The sequence below is a fragment of the Vipera ursinii genome (genome assembly GCF_947247035.1).
Source record: "Vipera ursinii genome assembly, chromosome: 12".
Lineage (NCBI taxonomy): Eukaryota > Metazoa > Chordata > Lepidosauria > Squamata > Viperidae > Vipera > Vipera ursinii.
The window spans coordinates 10483038-10509099 of NC_139525.1; the positions used below are offsets into that span (position 1 = coordinate 10483038).

At 42.2% G+C, this 26062-nt stretch overlaps 1 protein-coding gene across 1 annotated transcript in view; it reads right to left on the minus strand.

Moving 5' to 3' along the window:
- The window catches only part of LOC310645839 (connector enhancer of kinase suppressor of ras 2-like), a gene marked incomplete at its 5' end in the record, with an annotated part of 253582 nt that overhangs the window by 118062 nt on the left and 109458 nt on the right, over positions 1 to 26062 (minus strand). The window contains 2 exons of the mRNA XM_083371858.1: positions 10207 to 10294; positions 14852 to 15054. Coding sequence (XP_083227984.1) covers positions 10207 to 10294; positions 14852 to 15054 — 291 coding nt within the window. The remainder of the gene's footprint in view (positions 1 to 10206; positions 10295 to 14851; positions 15055 to 26062) is intronic.

Consider the following 26062-nt stretch of genomic DNA (forward strand, 5'->3'; position numbering starts at 1 on the left):
TCCAGGCAGGCTACGGCAGGCTACGGCATCTTGAAAATTGTACGTTGTATGTATATTTGGGTTTATGGTACAGTGCTGCTAAATGATTCCTGGGCACTTGTCCTGACCATTCCCTTCCCTTTCAGGTAGATGGGGAAAAAAGAAACTGTGCTATTTATTCCAGGCCAAAGAGAGTTTCCAAGGAATTTTCATGGCTGAGAGGCAGGTTTTTTGCTGTTACCCGAATTACAGGTTACCCAAATACCAAGGATGAGTGCTCTACTTTTTACTGGAAATGTTCTCCAGCCACCTGCAGGCTCTTTTGTTTATCAAGGCTCAATTAAATTCCCAAGGAGCTATCAAGAGGGTTAAAAGAAAGGTAGAGTTTTCCTCTGCCCAGTCGCGTTTGACTCTAGGGTCTGGTGCTCATCTTCGTTTCTTAGCCGAAGGAGGGCCAGCATTGTCTGAAGACGTTTTTGTGATGTGTGGCCAGCATGGTTATACCCCAAAGGCACACGGAATGCTGTTACCTTCCCATCAAAGGGGTACCTGTTCATTGACTTGCATTTGCATGCTTTCATACTGCTAGGTTGGAAGGAGCTGGGGCAAGGCACAGGCGCTCACCCCATCAGGCGATGCTTGGGTCTTGAACCGCCAACCTTCCAGCCAACAAGCCCAGCATTTTAACCACTAGACCACCACACATTCCATCAAGAAGATGATAGGGAGAAGCTGTGTCAGTTTTGGTACATATACTTTACTCTTGTCCTAGCCACAGAGACACTCCATCACTTTGTCCCAAAGGTGCTTTTTCAGGAGGCAACTGGACTTTCTTGGTTTTCTTTGAAGATGCTTTGCTTCTCATCCAAGAAGCTTCTTCAGCTCTGACTGGATGGTGGGGAATGGAAGGACACAATGTGTGTCTTCAAAGAAAAACCAGAAAGTCCAGTTGCCTCCTGGAAAAGCACCTTTGGGACAACCATGACCTGGGATGACTGGAGAATCTCCATAGACCTCATCACTTTATTTACCTATTCAGCCATGGGTTTAGTAAATAAATGCCAGCTATTTTGTAAAAGTGCTCACACAACCGTCACAAAGGATTATGTACTGGCAGAAAGAGGTTAAGAACTCCCAACCTCCTACAGTCCTTGATCTACCAGTAAGACTCATTTTGTTCTTTTAAGCTTATTTTTTCCCTCTACCCAGAAGCAGCAATCTCAGTTTGACTCAGGTAAATCAGGACTGTCTGCAGACAAATTCAACGAGAGACAACAATGAAGTGGAAATCCTGACAGTATAAAAGAGGTAACAATGGCGTTTGTGGGAATTTTTTGGGTGGTGGTGGTGGTGATGATGTTGGGAGAATAGATTTTTTTAAAATTCACCAGCCCGATATGCAAAATATAGACTAATGAAAGATGTTGACAACTCTGCCATCCTGAAATAAGAGGCAATTGCAAATTCAGTCTTTTGGGAGGAGCTGAGAAAAGGTTTATATGGCAACTGGAAGCCACAAAAGACACGGCATAGATTTATCAAAGAGGCCAGAATTCAAACGAAGAGCTTTTGAAGGGGCCTTCAAAAAATGTTATTTAGAAACACATGAAGGCCAATGTATTCTACCTTGCGAGGTCTATACTGGCTCCATTGTAGAAGGTCTAAGCTTATGATTTCAAGTAGTCTTCGACTTACAACAGTTCGCTTAGCGACCGTTCAAAGTTACAACGGCACTGAATAAAGTGACTTCTGACCGTTTTTTCACAGTTACAACCTTTGCGGCATTCCCCCATGATCATGTGATCCAAATTCAGATGCTTGGCAACTGGTTCATATTTATGACCGTTGCTATGTCCCGAGGTTGCGTAATCCCCTTTTGTGACCGTCTGACAAACAAAGTCAATGGGGAAGCCAGATTCACTTAACAACAGAGGCAAAAAAAGATTGGAAAATGGGAGAAAACTCACTTAAAAACAGAAATTTGGGGCTCAGTTGTGGTTGCAAGTCGAGGACTACCTGTGTTTATTGCTGGGGAACAATAAAAGGAGAAAGCCGTTGACCTGTGTCCTGCCTGAGGTCATCTCAGAGGCTTTGAGCTAACTACAGAGAAGTTTGGCTTTAGATCTGAGTCACACAAGCTGTTTTGTTTTTTTGGCCAACTTTAGAGAACCAGCTTGGTGTAATGGTAAAAGGCCCTGGATGACAACCTGGGAGAATGTGTGAATTTTTTTATTGTGTTTTTATGATGGATGATTTTAACGCTTTCTAATGTTTGATGTTTTTATGTTGTAAACCACACAGAGTTGTTGGATATGAGATGGGCAGCGAATAAATTTTATGAATAAATAAATACAATCTTCATTTTTTTTTGTCCTGGTGTTGGTGGAAGGAAGGAGGAAGAAGATGCAAAGAGCTTTTCCATTCATCTCACTATTTTAGTGTATTTGCTGCAGCCTTTTCGCTATTCCTTATTCCAGTGTCCAACAATTGTTTCCTGAGAGAAACGATACCCCTGGAATGTAACAAGCGGCACAGGTCCATATGGGCCCTGTTTTAAGACAGGGTCACGCCTGAACCATGCATGGCTGACACTCTTGTCAATATATTCTTTTTAAATATTTGTCTTAGCTACATTTTTCCCCTTGGGCTGTCTCTCACCACACTTGCACATGCATGGATGCACACAAACACGCACAAGTCAGACGTCAGCTACAGGCAGAAATGGCCGTAGTGTGTATTTGGCTTTGTTTACTCAGTTGTAAACCTCCCATGATTTGCAGGATGACTTAGTGAGAAAGGCAAACATGGGGGGGAGGGGAGACAGAGGGAGGGAGGGAGGCAGAGGGAGGGAGGGAGGGAGAGGGTGAGGAATGAAGAGGGAGGGAGGGAGGGAGGGAAGAAAACATTGTGACTGTACTAGTATATATACTGTACTAGAATCTTGTGACTTGTCCATGGTGCTGAACTATGCTTCCCATTAGCTGTTAACTCAATGCTAAAACATAATGTAGTTTTTATATAGTAGTAGTACTACTACTAGTAGTAGTAGTAGTTGGAAGGGACCTTGGAGGTCACCTAGTCCAACCCCCTCTGCTCAGGCAGAGGGTTGGTTTGTTTCGGATTTCATATGCTGCATGAGCCTAGTGCTTTTAAAATAATGTTGCATTGGTATTTTGTGTGAATGAATTAAATCAGCTATTGTGGCTTTATCAAATCATGGTTAAATAAACCAGAGTTCCATCTTTCCTCTCAGATCAATGAATCTTTCAGCAATTTGCTGTCTTTCACTGGAATTGCCTTCTGGGAAAATCAGATTCTTCCCAAATCTTCATATATGTAAAATTGCAAAGTGTTTTACATACATGAACCGTTTGACCAGTTTCAGACCTGGATATCCAAAAGTGGTCATGAGGGAACCCAGGGACGCCTTGCTGATGTAGGCAAACCAAACTCTGTGTCTGTATAGCTCAGGGGTAGGCAACCTTGGCTCTTTTATGACTCATGGACTTCAACTCCCAGAATTCCTGAGCCAGCATGGCTCAGCTTGGAAACCTCTCCCTTTCCTCTCAGCGCAGCTGCCTCAGGAATTCTGGGAGTTGAAGTCCACGAGTCATAAAAGAGCCGAGGTTGCCTACCCCTGGTATAGCTTGTAGATAGGAGAAAGAGACACCATCACCCAAAGCAAACCATTACTTTTGATTGTTTGGGATGTTGGCACAATGCCCAATAAAATACAGAATGTCTGGCTTAAATTTGGTGAGTTCTCTACCCTAGAAAATATTCCCTAACACATAAAATAAGTTCCTGCATTTTTACACTTTGCAGAATATTTTTTTTTAAAAAAGGCAAATAGACCACACCTGGATGCAAATACCCAGGACTAACAATAAAGCCAAATAAACAGGTAAGCCAGGGGTCTTCAAACATGGCCCTTTTATGACTTGTGGACTTCAACTCCCAGAATTCCTCAGCCAGTGTGTCTGGCTGAGGAATTCTGGGAGTTGAAGTCCACAAGTCATGAAAGGGCCAAGTTTGAAGACCCCTGAGGTAAGCGAATGAATGAACTGTATTCTTTATCTCAGGGGTCTTCAAACTTGGCCCTTTTATGATTTGTGGACTTCAACTCCCAGAATTCCTCAGCCAGCGTGCCTGAGGAAGTCCACAAGTCTTAAAAAGGGCCTAGTGTGAAGACCCCTGCTTTAGCTGAGGAGTGAAATTGAAGCAACCAAAGATGGCATTTCTTCCCTATAATAAGAAGGGTTTGTTTGTTTTTGTCAGAAACACAGTTATTAAGGGGGGGGGGAATGACTTGTCTTCCCCTGGCGGTTATAAAATTTTCCCTGGTGGTAATTTATCTGCTTCAAGGCTAATATTGGGCCTCATTTCCCTTAAAGCTCCTGATTTAGCTTCCATTCCCTCTGTTTTAAAAAGTTTCTTAAAACAGTCAGCTGGCTTCCGATGGTATGGTGAGCTCTGATATAATTGCAGAGTGACCAGGAGGCAATCACAGACGGACGCGGAACTTGGTTGTATGGGAATGAGCTAATTAACAAAAATCCCCCACCCCTGCTGCTCCCTACCTCCAATCCCCCTCTTTTGTATTTTAATGAAAATGCATTTTATAAAGAAAAAAAAAACTTTTTTTCAGATGGCTTTTGAGTTTCAAAACAGCCATTTTTGTTACAAGATCTTTTTTCAGATGCCTTCGGAGTCTCACAACAGCAATTCTCTATAATGAAGTTTCATCTGATGAGATTTTTTTTTAAAATTTAAGAAATGCATTAATTTAACCTTTGGGATTCTTTTTTTCACTCACACACAATGTGACTTCCTTCCCAAACCACCTTAGACCTGTGCCTTCAATTATAAGTAGATCCTTATGGGTTGGCAAACACTGAGATTCTTTTGTTCTTATTAATCTGCTCCTGTAAAGCTTCAGACTGGGGTTAATTGGAGTAGTGGTAGAGTTATTTTGAAACAGAGCTCACTCGACTGCCACATGACTTACTTCAAAGAAATAGGGGGGACATGACAGCAGTATCTGAGGAGATGCCACAAGGCAGAGGGGGGCAGGTTGTTCACCAAAGCACCAGAGGGAAGGATGAGAAACAATGGTTGGAAACTGACCTAAGAGAGAAGCAATCTGGAATTAAGGAGAAACTTCCTGACAGTGAGGACAATCAACCAATGGAACAGCTTGCCTCCAGAAATCGTGGGTGCTCCATCACTGGAGATTTTTAAGAAGAGACTAGACAATCACCTGTCTGAGATGGTATAGGTTCTCCTGCTGGAGCAGGGGGCTGGACTAGAAGACCTCCAAGGTCCCTTCCAACTCTATTCTATTCTAAAGCCTTGTTCCTCATTAGCAGCACGCAAACACTAAAATCTAAAACCGTATGAGGGGCACCAGGTACATTTCAACTGCTACCGTTCTTTTGCATCTGCCTCTTCTTTTCCTACTAATGACATCATCTAAGTAAAATGGAAATGCAAGTATCCGAATGAGGCAACCTTCCAATAGTTGTGGTAGGAATCATTAAGTACACACGGAAATCAGTCATGTAATGGGCCTCATCTTCTAAAGATCGGAGTCCATTGGACCATTAAATCCAGAGCTGAAAAATATCTACAGACTCTGGCTGTTTCTCATCGCTGCTAATGATACGTATCTTCAACTCAGGAAAAATCCTGTCAACTAGGGCCAGCTGCTGTGTTTCCTTGCAATCGCATACTGCGTTAACTAGTTTTGCATCTATTTTCCAACCAGGGAAATAGCAGTCTGCGGGTTGCAGGGGCTGCAAAAGTTAAGGAAAATATTTGCAGTCCATCAAGAAGTTGCAGAAATTACTACCTCTGAGGCACTTATAATAATTTTAATCTTAATATCCCAAAGGTGCTTTTTCAAAAGGCAGCTGGACTTTCTTTGTTGTTGTTTTTTCCTTGAACACATTTTGCTTCTTATCCAAGAAGCTTCTTCTGTTCTTCACTCAGAACTGAAGAAGCTTCTCGGATGAGAAGCAAAATGTGTTCAAGAAAAACAAAACAAAACTGAGATGTCTTCAAAGAAAAAAACAAAGAAAGTCCAGTTGCCTTTTGAAAAAGCAACTTTGGGACAACCGTGACCCAGATGTCTGAGAATCTCCATAGACACTTAATATTAATAGCTTTAATAATGTACTGCCAATAGTAAAGTGCCCTGGGTACAATTCCAAAACATCTGGAGCATCACTTGAACACCATTGGCATTGACAAATCACCTATTAGTCAAATGCAAATGGAAGCTTTACTTGGAACAGCTTACATCCTGTGACAATATTTGTAACATCACCAAGCATCCACATCTGCCTATCCCAGGGAAGGACGCGATAGGTAAACAAAATTGCCGAATCCAGTTTGAACCTCTGGCTGACTATGCTGCAAGAAGATGGCAGAGACTGACTACAGGTCACAGCATAACAATATAGCAACAAAGATGCATTGGAAGATCTGCAAGAAATAACGTTTCCCTTGAGCAAGAGCTGGTGGGACCATAAAAATACAGGAAAGTAATAGAAAATGAAGACACTAAATTATTTTAGGACTTTAGAATTCCATCTGACATTCCCCTGCCACGTAGCACCCCAACTTTAACAACTTTTGATAAGAAAGACAAAAAGCTTTGGATAATGAGAGCCTTGGTGGAGCAGTGGGCTAACGCCTCCTTAAGTAACACCAGCTGCCTGCAATTAGTGCAGGTTCGAGTCCCACCAGGCTCAAGGTTGACTCAGCCTTCCATCCTTCCGAGGTAGGTAAAATGAGGACCCAGATTGTTGGGGGCAATTAAGCTGACTTTGTAATAATGACAAAATCCCCGTCAGTCAAATGGAAACGACAACTTTACTCACAACAGCTTACATCCTGCAAACAATAACCTTGGACACCATCAACCATCCACATCTACCTATCTCAGCTTCTTGGAAAAGACTCAGTAGATGGACAACATTTCCAAATTCAGTCTAAACATCAGGTTGATTGTCTGACCAACCATAATAACAATTTATTAAAATTGTTACTCTCAGGGCTTCCTGGGCACCCAGTGGGCTCCATATCCCACTTCACTTTTTAATAACAAAGTGAGTTTTGAAAAGATAGGAGGCTGGGCAAAGAAGCTTCCAACATCAACTTGTTGTGTTCTAATATCTCAGGGGCTGCCCCAAAGAAGAGGGAGTCAAGCTATTCTGCAAAGCACCTGAAGGCAGGGCAAGAAGCAACAGATGGAAACTAATCAAGGAGAGAAGCAACCTAGAACTAAGGAGAAACTTCCTGACAGTTAGAACAATTAACCAGTGGAACAACCTGCCTCCAGAGGTGGTGAATGCTGGAGAGAGACTGGACAGCCATTTGCCTGAAATGGTATAGGGTTTCCTGCCTGAGCAGGGGGTTGGACTAGATGACCTCCAGGGTCCCTTCCAACTTATTATTATTATTATAACTATATTCCCAAGAATAATCCATTTCCACAGAAGCCTCAAGTCTGTTTTCTTAGAACATGAAAATAACTGGATGCATGTCAGTTTTGCCCAGAAAAAGGGCAAATAAAGCCCTTGGCAAGGGACTCAAGCCTGGAAAAAAAATTACATATTTCTCCATTTCCTTCATACAACTGAAATTGAAATATCCACTCTACGATATGCAGCTTTTATTCAGCTCTTGAAACCCCAGAGAGAATAATTTTGTCATATCTGGGCCTACAGAGGAAATTTTGAGCTGACATATAGGTAGTCCTCAACGTACGACTACAATTGAGCCCAAAGTTTCTGTTGTTAAGCAAGACAGTTGAATTCGGTCCCACTTTACCACCTTTCTTGCCACAGTTGCTAAGTGAATCCCTGCAGCTATTAAGCTAGTAAGCCCGTTGGTAAGTGAATCTGGCTTCCCCACTGACTTTGTTTGTCAGAAGGTCGCAAAAGGGGATCACCATATCCCAGTACACTGCGACCGTCATAAATATGAGTCAGTCGCCATGCATCCAAATCGTGAACGCATGCTGCCACGGTTGTAAATGTGAAAGACTATCGTAAGTCGCTTGTCTTAGTGCCATTGTAACTTTGAACAGCCACTAAACAAATGGTTATAAGTCGAGAACTACATGTATCTGATTTGTTTATGCTGCCTGGCTTTACCCCTCCAATTATTGGCAATGTAACAAAAAAGGATTTCAATTCTGGACATTGACTATAAGACAGCTCCTCTACCCTCCCTGTCAAGGCAAATACATTATTTTTAAAGAAGAAAACCATTCTTGCTTGGTGTTTTTCCCCCCAAAGCATTCATTTTCCAGGACCGCGTTAAAACTCATATTGCATAACTAAAGGGAAGACAAGAACTATTTGCTTGCCACACCAGCCTAATTTAAAACCGCGTTTGGTGAGAGCGCTTTACGCCAAGCTGCCTTGGAATCAATGCAGCATCCGGGGAATTTGGAGAAAAGCCAAAATTCAAGGAGCAGATGGTCAATTAAACAATAGAACCATTTACCTAAATTCCAATGGTTAGAAAGGTTACTGGGGAGACGACAGGTAATTGAAGTTTCAGAGAGGATAAGTAAAGGAAGACCCCCCACCCCTGTTTGCTAGGGAATTTGGAAACAGGCATTCCATTTAAGTACTGAGCATCGAACTGGAATATGAACAACCTATGTTTTCACAGCCCAACAAATGGATGGATGGAATTCCTGTTGCAAGAGAGACCACTTAAATAGACATTAAATGGCAGGAGTTTATTCATACGAGGAAGTGAACCTCCATCAACAATATACACAGGTAATCCACGATGTATAACCACAGTTGGGACCAGTAGCACCCAATTTCACAATCATTTTTTTTGCCACAGTGCTTAAGCAAATCACTGCAGTTAAGTGAATCATGCGGTCATTGAGTGAATCCAGCTGCCCCTCCCCCCACTGACTTTACTGGTTGGAAGCTGACTGGGAAGGTTGCAAATGGTGAACGCATGACCCTTCCGGACTTGTCAGCCATCATAAATACATGCTGGTTGCCAAAAGCCCGAATTGTGATCACGTGACCCTGGGGAACATTGTGATGGTTGTAAGTGTGAGAACTGATTATAAACCCCTTGTCAACATCCAGCTCGAGAATCCAAATAAGACTCCAGTTTCATTCCATTTCCGAAATGTTTACTGTTTATTGGATACACAGCTTGGTTATGTTGAAGCAAAACTAACTCTGAGGTTCCCGCATAGACTTAAAGAATATTTTTCCCAGCCAAACCCCCAACGTCTTATGTAATTCATATCAAAAAGTCCACTTTGTTATGGGAACTGTCTGCTTCAAATCCACACCTGTTCTGGTGTCCTTGACAAGGCTTCAGGCTCTCATGGTCTGCAGCTGACTTGAAAAAGTTTCGTTCCTCCTTCTTACCCACTTGAAAGTAACACCTTCCCCGCTTAATCTAAAGGCAAGTTAAAATACAGAGGCACATAGCTGCCAAAGTTTCATCCTTGACACCCCTTTGTCCAAGATGTACCTTCAAATGTTTGTAAGTCGAGGATTACCTGTATAACTAAATGGCCCCTCTAGGTACAAAGGTCGTTTTCAACCATTTGAAATGAGCCATTTGAAATTTAGTGTTCAGGTTTGAAATGGAGCTTTAAAAAATACAAGCATTTCAGAATTCCAAAGCTGTACATTTCTCCATGTTAACAAAAAATAGAATGATTTGAATAACAAGTGCTTGGAATTAGTCTAAGATAGATGCAAGAAGGGTTTTTTTTTCATCCCTGCAGTAGCTGTATAGAATCACCAAACATATAATTGCACAGTTGCACAGAAAAACATAGTTGCACAGAAAAAAAATGGATCTATTAAAGTGTTTGTCAGTTGCATGGAAAAAAAAATGAGTACTTTTTTGTGTTTAAGAAAACAACAACAGAAAAGTTGTATGGAAGAGACTTATGATTGACTGCATAAATAGATTGGATGCACAGGACTGTCTCATTTGCTCATAAAAATGTTTTTCTTAATCAATACATTTGATTAATTTACATAAGTTTGTAGACTGTCTTTCAGGATAATTACCTTTTCTGGGTTGATTCTAACCTGAATAGCTAACTGATCCTTCTATAGCTGATTTAACATCTATTATCCTTAGAGAGAAATGCAACCTCCTTATTTTTCCACGATGGAAATAATTTAAAAGTGATTTAGTAGAAGAGAAATTTACTCTTACCTGTTGAACAATGGTCGTGAGTTCTAAGCAGAGCTGAACAATATTATTTTTCAGCAGCGAGTATTCTGTCACGCTGACAAATGGGGACCTATGGAAAAGAGAGAATTTTAACATCTGAGTTCATTTATCACTGATAATTCCCGAAATAAGACAAGCTTTATAAACAATTCATCCTCGTCAAGAAACTGTGAGGAATGAACCTTGAAAACACAGATTTGTTCCACTTGGTAGAGTGTCAATAGAAATCTGTCAAAATAATAACCATCAAGAAGTGGGTTAGAAAAACCTCTTAAGTAGTTCACCTTTGCCTTCTGCAATATTGCATTGGGAATAGGCCTGAACCCCAGATGAAAATCACCTGGATCGGATTCACAAGACAAATTCTGGGGGTTCTGTTGCAAATCTTTATAGCCGCCAGCCTGGGTTACAATACGAAGCCTTTTGCTACCACTCCACAAGTAAGGGAAGGACTGAGTGGATAGAGCTTTATTTTATTGTTTGATTTTTTTTTACCCCACCTTTGTTACTTTACAAATCAAGGAAGCAAACATACATAATACCCTTAAAAAGGTCCCCTGTCCAGCTGTGTCCGACCTGGATATGGTGCCCATCTCCTTTTCCTGGCTGAGGGAGCCGGCATTGTCTGAAGATGCTTCCATGGTCATGCAGCCAGCATGTCTATACATTGAGGCACACAGAATGCTGTTACCTTCCCACTGAAGTGGTACCGATTTATCTACCTGCATTTGCATCCTTTCGAACTGCTTGGTGGGCAGGAGCTGGAGCAAGGAACAGGAGCTTACCCTGTTGGGTCTCAAACCTGGACTGTCAGCTGACCAGCTCAGTGTCTTTAACCACTGAACCATCCCACCTCCCACATGTAATACTCTTACCTTCTGTTTTCTCCACAACAACCCTGGGAGGTGGGATGCCTTGAGAGAATGATTGGCCCAAAGTCACCCAGCTTGGCTTTCATCTCCAAGGCAGGACTAGAACTCACAGTCTCCTAGTTTCTAGGCCAGCATCTTAACCACTACACCAAATTGGATCTTTCTAGGTTGACTTCTTTTCCTGGAGTTTTGATGTTCGGCCAGCTATTTCAATTCTAGCGAAGCATTAGAACTGTAGGCTTATGAGCATAGTTTTGATTTTTTTCCCCCTCAAAGAACCAATTTGTGCCATTTTCCAAACAGGATTAATTATTATATTAATTGTTCTGCTTTCCAGGGGGTGGATATGTAAGCTGGTTTCAGAGGGGCAGTTCTTTCTTCCCTAGCTTGGACTGCCCACATTAGGAGACTTCCAGCACAACTGTAATTCAATTAATTAACTGAATTAAGCTGGTTCAATGAATTCAGTTACAATCCTTAACTCTTAGGATTTCAGCTCACCTGGTAATGATAACGTGTAAAGCATGCAGAGAACTTCAGTTTGATTCCAAGCAAAATCCTGAAAGACTAATGCAGAGTCCTTGGCTGGATATCAATCCTTAAAATGACTAAAGTCTCTAATGGGAGTAAAAGCCAAGAATTTTTGGAGGGAACAGATAGGGAGCAATCTGCTTACCAAGAAAAAAAACCTGTTATTTTTCCCCCCTTCAATTTAACAAATGGCAATTCACCTTCCATGATCATCAGAAGGTCGGCAGTTTGGCGGTTCGAATCCCGAGTGCCGCGTAACAGAGTGAGCGCCTGTTACTCGTCCCAGCTTCTGCCAACCTAGCAGTTCGAAAGCACGTAAAAATGCAAGTAGAAAAATAGGGACCACTCCGGTGGGAAGGTAACAGCGTTCCGTGCGCCTTTGGCGTCTAGTCATGCCGGCCAAATGACCACGGAGACGTCCTCGGACAAGCGCTGGCTCTTCGGCTTCGAAACAGAGATGAGCACTGGCCCCTAGAGTCGGAAACGACTAGCACGCATGTGCGGGGGAACCTTTACCTTTACCTTTACAACTCTGCTGAAGAGTAGATAAGATAGCCCTCAGCTGCTTTGGGGTACTCCATCAATCTGACTGCTTCAGGTTTGTCTGGATTTGTAGTTTCAGACTGGATGATGCTAAAAATACCCAGTCCCGTTAATTTTCATTTCAGCAATGCCACAGAGTGAAGGAGCAAAATCTCTCTTCCAGATGTTTTTTTTCTGAAAATGCGCATCTGTTTTCTTCAATGACCATCCCTTGACCGCTTTTGCATTCTGTGGCTTAGTCAAATCTAATGAGTTACTCTATTGTTTATCCAGATTGAAGATGCGATCATATTGGGGGATGGCCCCGGCTTTGATGCTCTTCCTCAAAGTCCTGAAGTAACAGTTGAAGTAAAGAGTGTAACAGGGCTGTAACAGGAGACCTTGGAGGTCTTCTAGTCCACCCCCCTGCTCAATCAGGTGACCCTGCACCATTCTGAATAAATGGCTGTCCAATCTCTTCTTGAAAACCTCCAGTGATGGAGCACCTACAGCTTCTGGAGACAAGCTGTCCCACTGATCAATTGGTTTATGCATATAGGAAAATGTCTTGGATTAACAACACAAAACTCCTGGTGACTGCCTGAACCAGAGCCTGCAGTTTTCTTGGCAAAGTTTTTTGGCCATGGTTTGTTCCTCCTTCTTAGGACTGAGAGAGGGGGCTGGCCCAACTCTCCCAGCTGGCTTTGTGCCTAAGGTGGGACAAGAAATCATGGTTTCTAGCCTGACTCCTTAACACCCCACCCCCTCAAACTGGATCTCTAATGAGCTATTAGCAATTTAAATTCTGACTTATAAATAGACGTCCGCTTCTGATTACACAAATGCTGCCTACGATTGTGATTGTGATTGGAAAGGCTTGTAAGTCCAGTAAATCACCACCATCATCATTTTTCAGCGAGAGCTAGGCATGCAAAAGACGTCAAGCTCAATCCATAACATTTCAGTTAAGGTTGGAACAAGTCCAACTTCAAACCCTGGAGAATTGCCAGCAAGCTCGAGAGTATTAGACTAAGAAACTGTGTTCCCAAACTTGGTAATTTCCCAAAAGGTGAACTTCAAGTCCCAGAATGTTAGGCAATGGGCAGCCTGGCTGGGTCCACCTAGTTGGAAACTGTCATGGTTGGGAATAACAGAATAACAAGGTTGAAAGGTAACTTGGAGGTATTCTAATCCAACAGGAGACCCTATACCCTTTCAGACAAGTGGTTGTCTAATTTCTTCTTTAAAATTTCCAGTGATGAAGCACCCACAACTTCTGAAGGCAAGCCGTTCCACTGATTAATTGTTCTGTCAGGAAGTTTCTCCTTAGTTCTAGGTTGGTTCTCTCCTTGATTAGTTTCTATCCATTGTTTCTTGTCCTGCCTTCAGGTGCTTTGGGAAATAGCTTGACCCCTTCTTCTTGGTTTAATTAAAGGTAAAAGTTCCCCCGCACATGTGTGCTCATCGTTTCCAACTCTAGGGGCCAGTGCTCATCTCCGTTTCAAAGCCGAAGAGCCAGCGCTTGTCCGAGGATGTCTTCCGTGGTCATGTGACTAGATGCAAAAGGCACACGGAACACTGTTACCTTCCCACCGTAGTGGTCCCTATTTTTCTACTTGCATTTTTACGTGCTTTCGAACTGCTAGGTTGGCAGAAGCTGGGACGAGTAACAGGCGCTCACTCTGCTATGCGGCACTTGGGATTCGACCCGCCAAACTGCCGACCATCTGATCGACAAGCTCAGCGTCCTAACCCACTGAGCCACTGCATCCCTATTTGGTTTAATTACCTTGGTTCAATAGTTGGAAACTGATCAAAGAGAGAAGCAACCTGGAATTAAGGAGAAACTTCCTAAAAGTGGGGACAATTAACCAGTCGAACAGCTTGCCACCAGAAATCATGGGCGCTCCATCAGTGGAGGTTTTTAAGAAGAGATTAGACAGTCACGTGTCTGAAATAGTATAGATTCTCCTGCTTGAGCAGGGGGCTGGACTAGAAGACCTCCCAGGTCCCTTCCAACCTATTCTATTCTATTCTATTCTATTCTATTCTATTCTATTCTATTCTATTCTATTCTATTCTATTCTATTCTATTCTATTCTATTCTATTCTATTCTATTCTATTCTATTCTATTCTATTCTATTCTATTCTATGCCCCTGACCTACGCTCATTCCACCGGGACCTGAAAACTTGGCTCTTTGACCCAGGCTCTGACCCAGGCTGAGAATTTTAACTGAGGTTTTATTTTCAGTGACAATTTAATCTTTTAATTCTCTTTTAACTTTGTATTTTATATTGATATGATTTTAAAATGCCCTGTAAACCACCCTGAGTCCTTCGGGAAAGGGCGGTATATAAATCTAATAAAATCTAAATCTAAATCTAAATCTATTCTATTCTATTCTATTCTATTCTATTCTATTCTATTCTATTCTATTCTATTCTATTCTATTCTATTCTATTCTATTCTATTCTTTGTGGCAGCCATTTAGATATTGGAACACTGTATCATATCACCCCTAATCCTTCTGTTTTGGTTTTTTTATATATATACAACATGAACTCCAAAAGGGCAGGTCTTTCTACCATACAAATTCTAAAAAATATTCACCAGTCACGAACGAAATTGCAAAAGGGAAAGTGAATGCTGAAGACCGAAGGAGAGAGTGAGAACAAACGGTATTCAAACTCAATTATTACCTGTCTAACCAAGCAAGCAAATTTTTGGCAGCGCCAATCAAGTCAACGACAGAGGTAAGGAAATCGTTTGGCAGCCTTCGGGAGGCCCGTCCGTCATAATGACCGCTCCTTCTTCTCCCTGTGATGAAGTTTTGAAGATTTTTGGCAGATGCGTTCAGCTTGTGGGAAAGCGTTCTCAGATTTTCAGTCTCCAAGCCGTAGTTCTGAAAGCAAAAGAGAAACTGGACACCTTAGAAGAAGAAGAAGAAGAAGAAGAAGAAGGAGAAGGAGGAGGTGAAGGAGGAGGAAAAACACGTTGAATAAGTTGACCCAGCTTTCATTTTGCACCAATTTCAAGCCACAAAAATACAAAACCCCAGCGCCTTTTTTTTAATTGAAAAGTTTTACAATACATTTTTTAAAAAACAAAACCCCTCCCAACCCCCTCCCCTCTCCCCAACCCTCCCCAACTCTTCCCTCCCCTCCCCCTCCCCCCCTCCCCGACTTCCCAGAGCTAAATACAGGGTATAAAAATACAAACAAACATAATCTACAATATGCAAACGACAATGAAATATTAAATTCTATCGCACTTTAACTCTTATTAAAATAGCTACAAGCAATTTATATATCACATAAATCCAATACTTATTCAAATGCTAGGTGAAACTTTTTAGTCCCATATTTATTCTGGATGTAATCAATCCATCTTCGCCACTCCACAATATATCTCTGTTGCAACTGGTCTTTCAAATACGCTGAAATCTTTGCCATTTCCGCCAAATTGGAAACTTTTAAAGTCCATTTTTCTATAGTCGGCAGTTCTTCCTTCTTCCAATATTGCGCTACTAAAAGTCTCACTGCCGTAATTAAATTCAACATCAACTTAGTGTCCACAACGGTAGTATCTGTGATAATGCCCAGTAAAAACAATTGCGGACAAAACTTTATCCTTTTCTTGAATATTTTTTGCATATTCCACCAAATTTTAATCCAAAAAGCTTTAACCTTTTTACAAGTCCACCATATATGAAAATACGTTGCATCCTCACAACCACACCTCCAACATTTGGGAAAACCCCAACGCCTTTTAAATATATAGGTATGTCCTAGCCTTATGACCACAACTGAGCTTAAAATTTACGTTATTAAGTGAATTTTGCCCCATTTTTTGCCACAGTTGTTAAATGAATCGTGTGGCTGTTAAATGAGTCTAGCTTCCCCCACTATCTTTGCTCATCGGAAGCTACAGCCTGCAAAAGAGGTTCTCTTTCGGCTTCTCTTTCTGGAGAGGCATTTGAGAATTTCTCTTCAATTCCTTTTGTTGATGATGTCACAGAGTGGACTATATTACCAGAGAAGAATCGCTCAAAAGCTTGTGATTCGCCATAACGATGAGCTACGGTTTGCATGTCTTGGTGGTCAGTTCCCTAGGATTTGACAGAAAAGTGACAGGATCAACAGTGCTGAAGTTTCAATAAAGGAGAATATTTGGAATTCAGGGTTGACATGAGGAGTCCTTGGTGCTCTCTGAGCTTGCTTGTTTTCTTGCAGAAGTTTCATTCCCCAAACTAGGTAACATCATCAGTGCTAGAAGGGAATGAGGTTTGCAGAGAGGAGGAGGAGGAGGAGGAGGAGGAGGAGGAGGAGGAGGAGGAGGAGAATGACGATGACGACTGTGGGAGTCCTTGGTGTTCTCTGAGCTTGTTTTCTTGCAGAAGTTTCATTCCCCAAACTAGGTAACATCATCAGTGCTAGAAGGGAATGAGGTTTGCAGAGAGGAGGAGGAGGAGGAGGAGGAGGAGGAGGAGGAGGAGGAGAATGACGATGACGACTGTGGGAGTCCTTGGTGTTCTCTGAGCTTGTTTTCTTGCAGAAGTTTCATTCCCCAAACTAGGTAACATCATCAGTGCTAGAAGGGAATGAGGTTTGCAGAGAGGAGGAGGAGGAGGAGGAGGAGGAGGAGGAGGAGGAGGAGGAGGAGGAGGAGGAGGAGGAGGAGGAGAATGACGATGACGACTGTGGGAGTCCTTGGTGTTCTCTGAGCTTGTTTTCTTGCAGAAGTTTCATTCCCCAAACTAGGTAACATCATCAGTGCTAGAAGGGAATGAGGTTTGCAGAGAGGAGGAGGAGGAGGAGGAGGAGGAGGAGGAGGAGGAGGAGGAGGAGGAGGAGGAGAATGATGATGACGACTGTGGGGTCCTTGGTGCTCTCTGAGCTGGGTTGTTTTCTTGCAGACGTTTCATTACCAAACTAGGTAACATCATCAGGGCTAGAAGAGAGTGGGGTTTGTGGAGATGATGAGGAGGAGGAGCAGGAGGAGGAGGAGGAGAACTGTGGTGTGCTTGGTGCTCTTTGAGCTTGCTTGTTTTCTTGCAGACATTTCATGACCCAAACTAGGTAACATCATCAGTGCTAGAAGAGAGTGGGGTTTGTGGAGACGAGGAGGAGGAGAAGGAGGAGGAGGAGGAGGAGGAGGAGGAGGAGGAGGAGGAGGAGGAGGAGGAGGAGGAGAACTGTGGGTTCCTTGGTGCTCTCTGAGCTTGCTTGTTTTCTTGCAGATGTTTCATGACCCAAACTAGGTAATATCCTCAGCGCTAGTAAGGACTGTGGTTTGCTGTCAGTTTATATTTTGGTGTCTTGCCCTGTCAGTGTTGGCATGGGTGGTCCTAGAGATTCTTTGGCTGGGCTGTTTACTGTTGGCTTCTTTGGCAGTTTCTTGATTGGCATATTGTTTTACTTGATTGTTGGTCTGATGTTAATCTTGGAGTAAATCTATGTTGATCTGAGTGCTGATTGCTGGCGGAGAGCTGCTTGGGTCTTTTTGTTTTGTTTTTTGGCTGTTGCTTGTCTCTTTTGCATAGTCTATAGATGTTGCTCGTGTCTATGTGTCCGTTGACGGCTAATTTGTCAGAGTGTCAGCCTTCCATAAATTCCCTGGCGTTTGGGGACTTGGCTTGGTCTAGGTCAGGGGTAAGCAACCTCGGCTCTTTTATGACTCATGGACTTCAACTCCCAGAATTCCTGAGTCAGCATAGCTGACTCAGGAATTCTGGGAGTTGAAGTCCATGAGTCATAAAAGAGCCGAGGTTGCCTACCCCTGGTCTAGGTCTAGGCTGATCACCTTTTCCCAGTTGAAAGTATGGTTCAGTCTGTCTACATGTTGTGAAATTAAAGAATTTTCATCGCGTCTTCTGGCTGCTAGTTGGTGTTCATGGAGGCCTTCTGTCAGTCTTCTTACCTTGCTCGTCCTGCTGCTAAGCCTGCTGCAACAGAAAACATGGCTGAATGGTGGTGTTTGTTTCCAGCGTCGAGGAGGTGGCACGTTGGACAGGGAGTGAGAGACTGTAAGGGGAATGGTTATCTACCACTACGTTTTTCTTTCGCCCTTTGCTTCTCAGACAAACACAACGAGACTGGAGATCCTTTTACAAAACATGGGAAGATGCTAAGTGGCTTTCCATGTCAGTGCAAAGAGAACAGGGAGGGAAATGTAAAAAGCCACTGGGTCGAAATTGAACAGTGCGGTGGGAATCAGGTTGAATCAGATGCTACTTTAACATCCACAAATGCAAGAATACTTTTTTCCGGTTCTGCTATAAAATAATGTCAGTGACCTTATGGTTTCATTTTGATAGGTTTGTGGAGTCTCTGGCTTCTAACAAAGTCATCCATCCACCCGCACGTTCACTGATCTATTGTAGATGCTTGCCTAAAAGACTCCCCTAGCTGTTTTCCTCTGGTGTTTTCCTGTTGTAGCCAATCGCAGAGCTTCATTACAACTGTCTGGTATCTAATTTATTGATAGTAGCAGTAGATTTGTCTGTGTTCTGTTCATTTCTATAACATCTCAATTCTCTAAGCAAATGAGAGAGTAACAGTTTGAAGGGACCTTGGAGGTCTTTTAGTTCAGCAGGAAGCCCTGTACCAGTAATGGCAAAACTTTTAGAGACCAAGTGCCCAAAATGCAACCCAAAACCCATTTATGTATCGTCAGGTGTCGAGTGGGCGTGGCTGTAGTGGTAACGGCAGACTGGGTGAGACTGCAAAGTTCAATCAATCAATTCCAACTTTGGGAGATGTTTTTTTCCCCTTGAGAAGTTGATTGATTGAACCTTTTTTTTTTTTTGCATATGCTGGCGGAGGCCTAAAGTGAAAAGGTTTTATAAAACCCAGCTGAAGGCCTAGGACTGGGGCAACGGCGTGCGTGCCCACAGAGAGGGCTCTGCGTGCCACCTGTGGCACGCGTGCCATAGTTTCACCACCACGGCCCTATACCATTTCAGACAAATGGCTGTCCAGTCTCTTTTTAAAAACCTCCACTGATGGAGCATCCACAACTTCTGAAGGCAAGTCGTTCCATTGATTAATTGTTCTCACTGTCAGGAATTTTCTCTTTAGTTCTAGGTTGAATCTCTCCTTGGTTAGTTTCTATCGGTTGCTTTTTGTCATGCCTTGAGGTGTTAAATAACGACTCCACCACGAAGCATGCCAGTCGACACTGCTCTAATATTTTAGTTTCCTTTTAGATTGTACAGGACATTCTCCTTTTCCTAAAGATCCTTCTGTGAAGAGGATAGAGGCAGTTATTTGGTCTATAATCTTTTTTGGCTATGTTAATTTAATACTACACAATTCTCGTCTTTGAAATGAGATTCGCAAGCTGATCTGGTGAAAGGTAACACCCCAAGGACTCAAAAGATGATCTACACAAACATCTAAAGCTGCTTCAGCAGGAACTGTGTTATTTCCTCCTAAAAGGGTATCTAGAGATGCTCACAAAATGGGGAAATTATCAGACCAATTAAGGTTATAATATAACAGTGGAATGTTTACATGTCGAAGCTAATTAAGATTATAATATAATCATAATTAGCTTCAAGATGTAAACATTTCACTGCTGGCTAAAAATGAGCAATTAACAGTAAGATTGAGACAATGGAAAGTAATTCAGTAAAACTCCTAAAACCCTTATTCCACTTCACTTCTCAATCTGCAATTGTAATATTGATACCTTGGGTAAGCATTGTTGGTTAGGAATGTTGGCAATGGATCCGTCGCCTTATCTTAATTTTGGACTGAGTCACTGTAATTTGATATTGCTTAATTTCTTGTATTTCCACTGTTCACTGTGGGTACTGTTTCATGTACAATCCATTTCATTATTTTTTTTTTGTAAAGTGATATAGACATAACCTAACCATAACTAAGGTTGTATGAGAAATTTGAATCAAGTGTCCCTAAATGCTCTTTTACCAAGCAAGAACCGCCCTGGGTCCTGCGGGAGAAGGGTGGTATATAAGTTTAATAAATAATAATAATAATAATTTGCAAAACCCATCCTTATTTCTCCTGTATTTTACTCTGTAACCAAATGCAACTCCATGTGGTTTAAGAATGCTTTGTAATGGCCATAAATATATTCTCTTAGACTTAGAGGAAGTCTAAGGCTTATCTTTAAAAGAATTTCACTGAATCACAGAGCCAGGAACAGTCTTGAAGACATCTGCCTAAACCCCCATTTCATGAAATATCTGCAACAGAGGATGAAGATCATTCCCCAGCTTCTGCTTAAACACCTCCTATGAAGTTCTGTGGAAACTCATTCCCAAGTATGCCAACCAGCAGCTCTTTGCAGAATGTGATGGTAATGTGAAATGCAACCGCTTGCATTGTTAAATGAGATGTAAAAAGGAAAGAAGCACAAAATAAGCAGGAAACAGGGTGCTTAAGTAATCCTCCTTTGTCAGGTGTGCTTCATGCCCCATCAACCTTGTCATTCCACAACAGATTTTAATTGGGTAATGATGATAATCATCGGCTCCCTAGGCAGAAGGTGGAGATATTCAAGTAGGAAGAAACTGAACCCAACACGATCTAAATTTCACAATGTCTTAATACAGAAATCCACTTTTTAAAAACAATTTAACTTATCGGGGCTTTTTTTGCAGGGAAAACATCTTGCGGGAATACTCCGATGTCAAACTGACATAGCTGCTAAGGGGAAGTTCCCCATCTACGTATTCCTAAAAAAGGTAAAGGTAAAGGTTCCCCCGCACATGCGTGCTAGTCGTTTCCGACTCTAGAGGCCGGTGCTCATCTCCGTTTCAAAGCCAAAGAGCCAGCGCTTGTCCGAGGATGTCTCCGTGGTCATGTGGCCGGCATGACTAGATGCCGAAGGCGCACGGAACGCTGTTACCTTCCCACCGTGGTGGTCCCTATTTTTCTACTTGCATTTTTACGTGCTTTCGAACTGCTAGGTTGGCAGAAGCTGGGACGAGTAACAGGCACTCACTCTGTTACGCGGCACTCGGGATTCGACCCGCCGAACTGCCGACCATCTGATCGACAAGCTCAGCATCCTAACCCTTTTATTTTGAGCTTCTGTCAAGAGAAGAATATTGGTGCTTGCCCAAAACTATAACAGTAGGTTAAAATACATAAAACCCGACGCCATCCCATCAGGCCAGGCCAGCTTGTTCGAACAGATAAGTCTTTAGATCGCGCCGGAAGGATAGTTTTCACGACATACCAAAGATACTTTAGGGAACGGCAGTATTTGTATAATGTGCAGAGCTTCACTTTGCTAATTTATAATGTCATTTCAATATATTTTATTTTTTTAAATTAATTTTTTTATTAATTGATTTGATATACCGCCCTATTCCCGAAGGACTCAGGGCGGTTCACAGGGCAAGTTATAACAATACAAAAAGGAAAGATAAAATAGAATTAAATTAATACTAGCCCACAGGATTAAGACAAAGTTAAAATTTAAATTTAAAATTAATTTAATTTAAAACCCCTCAGTCCAGGCCAGACCGTTCAAACCACCAGGTTTTTAGGTCCCGGCGAAACGAGCGAAGGTCGGGGGAAGTCCGAAGCTCCGTCGGCAGTTCGTTCCAAAGGGCGGGCGCACCCACAGAGAACGCCCTCCCCCTGGGAATCACCCGCCGGCAATCCCTAACCGGCAGAACCCTAAGGGGGCCCTCCCTGTGGGCGCGCACAGGACGATGGGAAGCTGATGCTGGCAGCAGGTGCTCCCTAAGGTAATCCGGACCCATGCCATTTATACATTTAGAAATACATTTTATTGTATCTGCTTTGGTATTAAGTGTGATTCTAGAGCAACTTTAAAAAATTTTTAAAAAAATATGGAGATGGGATGGGATGGGGCAAATGATCATGTCCAGATTTTGAGGATCAAATTCAAATGATTGTAATTTAATATCAGCCCTATTTGATATATAATTGATTTCCCCCACTTTAACAACATGGCATTTCCTATGCAGATGATCCTTAATATTTATCAGGTTTTAAATTATGAACGTGATAAGGGCAGAGGAGAGATTTCATTTGGAAATTCCGTTTGGAGACTGTTCTATCAAATCTCCAAATCAAATTGCCTCTCAGAGCTGGTTTATAATTTTAAACTGACTCAGTTATAAATTCAACAGCTTTCTGAGTTGCCAACTGAATCACAAATGTGAACTGGTCTGCAGCCTGTCTACGCATCCCTAGTAAGCATGACTCACAAATTCATTTTTGCTTTATATAACATATGTGTGCAGCGTGGCACTTTTTCTATAAATGGACTTAAGTGTGGTTTTCTCTTCATTGCCTATTTAAGCATATCTAGGGACAGGAAGTCTCAGTGGTTAAAGGTGCTGAGCTGGTCAGCTGGAAAGCTGAGAGCCCGGGTACAACACCTGAGTGCTTTGTGACGGCCTGAGCTCCTGTTCATTGGCACAGCCGCTACCCACCTAGCAGTTTGAAAGCATGCAAGTGCGAGTAGACAAATAGGTACCACTTCAGTGGGAAGTTAACAGTGTTCCGTCTGCCTTGGCATGTAGTCATACTAGCCACATGACCACAGAAAGTGTCTTCAGACAATGTGGGTTCCCTTGGCTAAGGAACGGAGGTGAGCATCATCCCTAAAGTTGGACATGACTGGACAGGGGAAGCCTTTATCTTTATGGATATATATGCATCTCTCTCTCTCTCTCTCTCTCTCTCTCTCTCTCTCTCTCTCTCTCTCTCTCTCTCTCTCTCTCTCTCTCTCTCTCTCTCTCTCCCTCCCTCCCTCCCTCCCTCCCTCCTTCTCTCTCTCCTATGCAAAAAAAATCATCTGCATTTTTTTTACTACTCTCATTTAATTTGATTTGCTTTCAGAATGACTGGCTCTGAGCCAATGACAATAAGAAAGCAGCCACAATAAGCATCTGTCTAAAGACAAGCAATTAAAAGCAACTTCCAATCATCAAAGGTTAAAAGCCTTTGAAATGAAAATGGCCTACGTCTGGTACTGAGAAGATTGCAACGTGAATGTTGACCGTGCTTTCTAACTGAAGAACCGGGAAAAATAAGCCAAACTATTTAAATAGGCTTGGATGGAATGCATTGAGGAGATTGATTTGCAGAAGGTGTGTGTGTGTGTCTGTGTGTGTGTGTGTGTGTGTGTGTGCGCGCGCGCGCGCTCCAGAGGAGCAAGAGGCAACTCAGTTCAGATATCAGCTGTGAGAGAAAGAGGGTGAAGACAGCCCCTCCCTAACAGTCCCCCAAGTTTATGTAGATGTGGGTAGTAGATTCTTCAGTCTGGCAAGATTTGATTTACAGCTATGAAACAATAGAGAACTCAGCTTGGAAGAATGAGTTCTGGTTTGGGGCATGACATGTGTGATTGCTGAATTCTGGGAGTTGAAGTCCACACATGGTGACTGAGTGATTCTGGGAGTTGAAGTCCATACATGTTACAAAGCAATGCGGTAATGAGGTGGACCCCTAGGAGAGAGGGGGTGCATTCCAGAGGAGCAAGAGGAAACTGAGCCCAGATGTTATATGTGAGAGAAAGAAGGTGAAAGCTCTCTCTTATAGTTCCCAGAATGTATTGTAGCTGCAAATAGGAGAGTCCTCAATCTAGCAAGATTTCATCTGTAGGTATGTAAAGAGTAAATATCCAGCAGGTATCATTCTTGGGTTTGAGGCCTGATAGTTGCCTGTTGGCATATGCAAAACAATCCCAAGCAACATAATGTAGTCTGTAATAGTAAGCATGGACTGGTGTTAAACTGCCAAATGGACGAACCCTACCAGGATCCGACTTTTCCCAGCCTTTGTCCTCCAGATGTTGACTTGATTTGTCTAATGGTTTCCTTTCTTAACCGTAGCTTCCTCCTGTTTTATCTCAAATTTAAAAAAAGCAGAGGGTCCCTTTCTGGCCTGTCTTTTTGTTGTTGCCACGTTGCCACAATTATTGGGGGCCTGAATGACATTAAGGGAAACCCATTTGAAGAAATAATCCTTGCACGGCCATGGAGGAATGAGATGCAAAGCCACTACGTTTCTTTGATGCCAAGCTTACATCAAAAACAAACGAGAAGGCAGCTTTGCCTGAACTGCCTATCAAATATTCACTCGGGAGGCTGAACCATCCTTTAGAATAATTTTTAATGAAAAGGCAGAGCTGTTCTAAATTATGCAAAGGTAACTTGGTACAAAGGGAATAAAAAAGCAGTGATGGTTGTACAGAGAACACTCTTAAATCCTCCATAAGGTGGTTTTTTTTTGTCGCATTGTTACTGATGAGGAGAGGTCTCCCAGATCCTGCATCAGCTAAGGACCACTTGAAATTGCTAATAAAAAGTTGCATCCATACTTAGTTAACATTTCAATATCCAGGTCATTTAGCATAAAGAGTCTTCATGTCACCAAATCAAACCGCGACAATTTGCACTTCTGTGTTCTGCTCTGTCGAGACCCAAACAACCGCTTCGGTTCTTTGCTGGTATTCATAGGAAAGGATCTCATGTGGTGGGCAGATGTCAGTGACACAACCTTACAAACATGCCTTATCTTTTTCACCCATTTGATGCTGTCTGTACCAGCAGAATGCAAACATTTTCCCCATCCATTGATGATCCATTAAAGACACAAGGAGAGAAGGCTCAGGTCATGAAGGCAATTCCAGAGGTCAGTCCAGTCCATAAAAGATCTTGGAGTCCTAATGGACAATCCCTTAAATATGAGCCAGCCCTGTGCTGCAGCTGCCAAAAAAGCCAACACAGTGCTAGGCTGCATTAACAAAGGAATAGAAACAAGATCACATGAAGTGTTAATACCTCTTTATAAGGCCTTGGTAAGGCCACACTTGGAATCCTGAATCCAGCTTTGGTCACCACGATGTAAAAAAGATAGTGAGACTCTAGAAAGAGTACGGAGAAGAGCAACAAAGATGATCAGGGGACTGGAGGCTAAAACATATAAGGAACGGTTGCTGGAATTGGGTACGTCTAGTTTAACAAAGAGAAGGGTGAGGGGTGACATGATAGCAGTGTTCCAATATCTCAGGGGCTGCCACAAAGAAGAGGGAGTCAAGCTATTCTCCAAAGCACCTGAAGGCAGGACAAGAAGTAACAGGTAGAAACTAACCAAAGAGAGAAGCAACCTAGAACTAAGGAAATTTTTTCTGACAGTTAGAACAATTAACCAGTAGAATAACTTGCCTCCAGAAGCTGTGAATGCTCCAACACTGGAAGTTTTTAAGAAGAGACTGGACAGCCATTTGTCTGAAATGGTATAGTGCTTCCTGCCTGAGCAGGGTGTTGGACTAGATGACCTCAAAGGTCCCTTCCAACATCATCATCATCATCATCACCATTATTATTATTATTGATATATACCGGTACATTCCCTTAGATAATTTTTTAAAAGTAAGTTTCATTTATTATTATTTTTAAAAAGTTGTTTCCAGGTGATTTATCCAGAGCTATCTTAGAAGATACTTTTTTTCCCTTTCCAAATGAAGATGGAATGCCATTTCCTAGTACTTAGCTTAACATCTGGAATACTGAATTTATTACCCAGTTCATTAGGACTCCTACTTAGTTAATCTAAATATGTAAATTAATTGAAGTTGCTTCTTTTCCAGGATGATTAGAGAAACTTACTTCAAAGCACAATGTGCATCAGATTACCTTCTAAATACCACAACCCACATTTCCATACAAAAGGGAAATAAAAGTTCTTTCAGAAAGTAACATTCATCAGGCTTAAAGGATACAAGATATTCTTGATTGCTCACATCCATCCAGAAGATGGTAGGAAACTCAACCATCCAATTATTTCAGTTCCCAAATCTAGGTAAAGGTAAATGTAAAGGTTCTTCCACACATGCGTGCTAGTCGTTTCCGACTCTAGGGGCCGGTGCTCATCTCCGTTTCAAAGCCGAAGAGC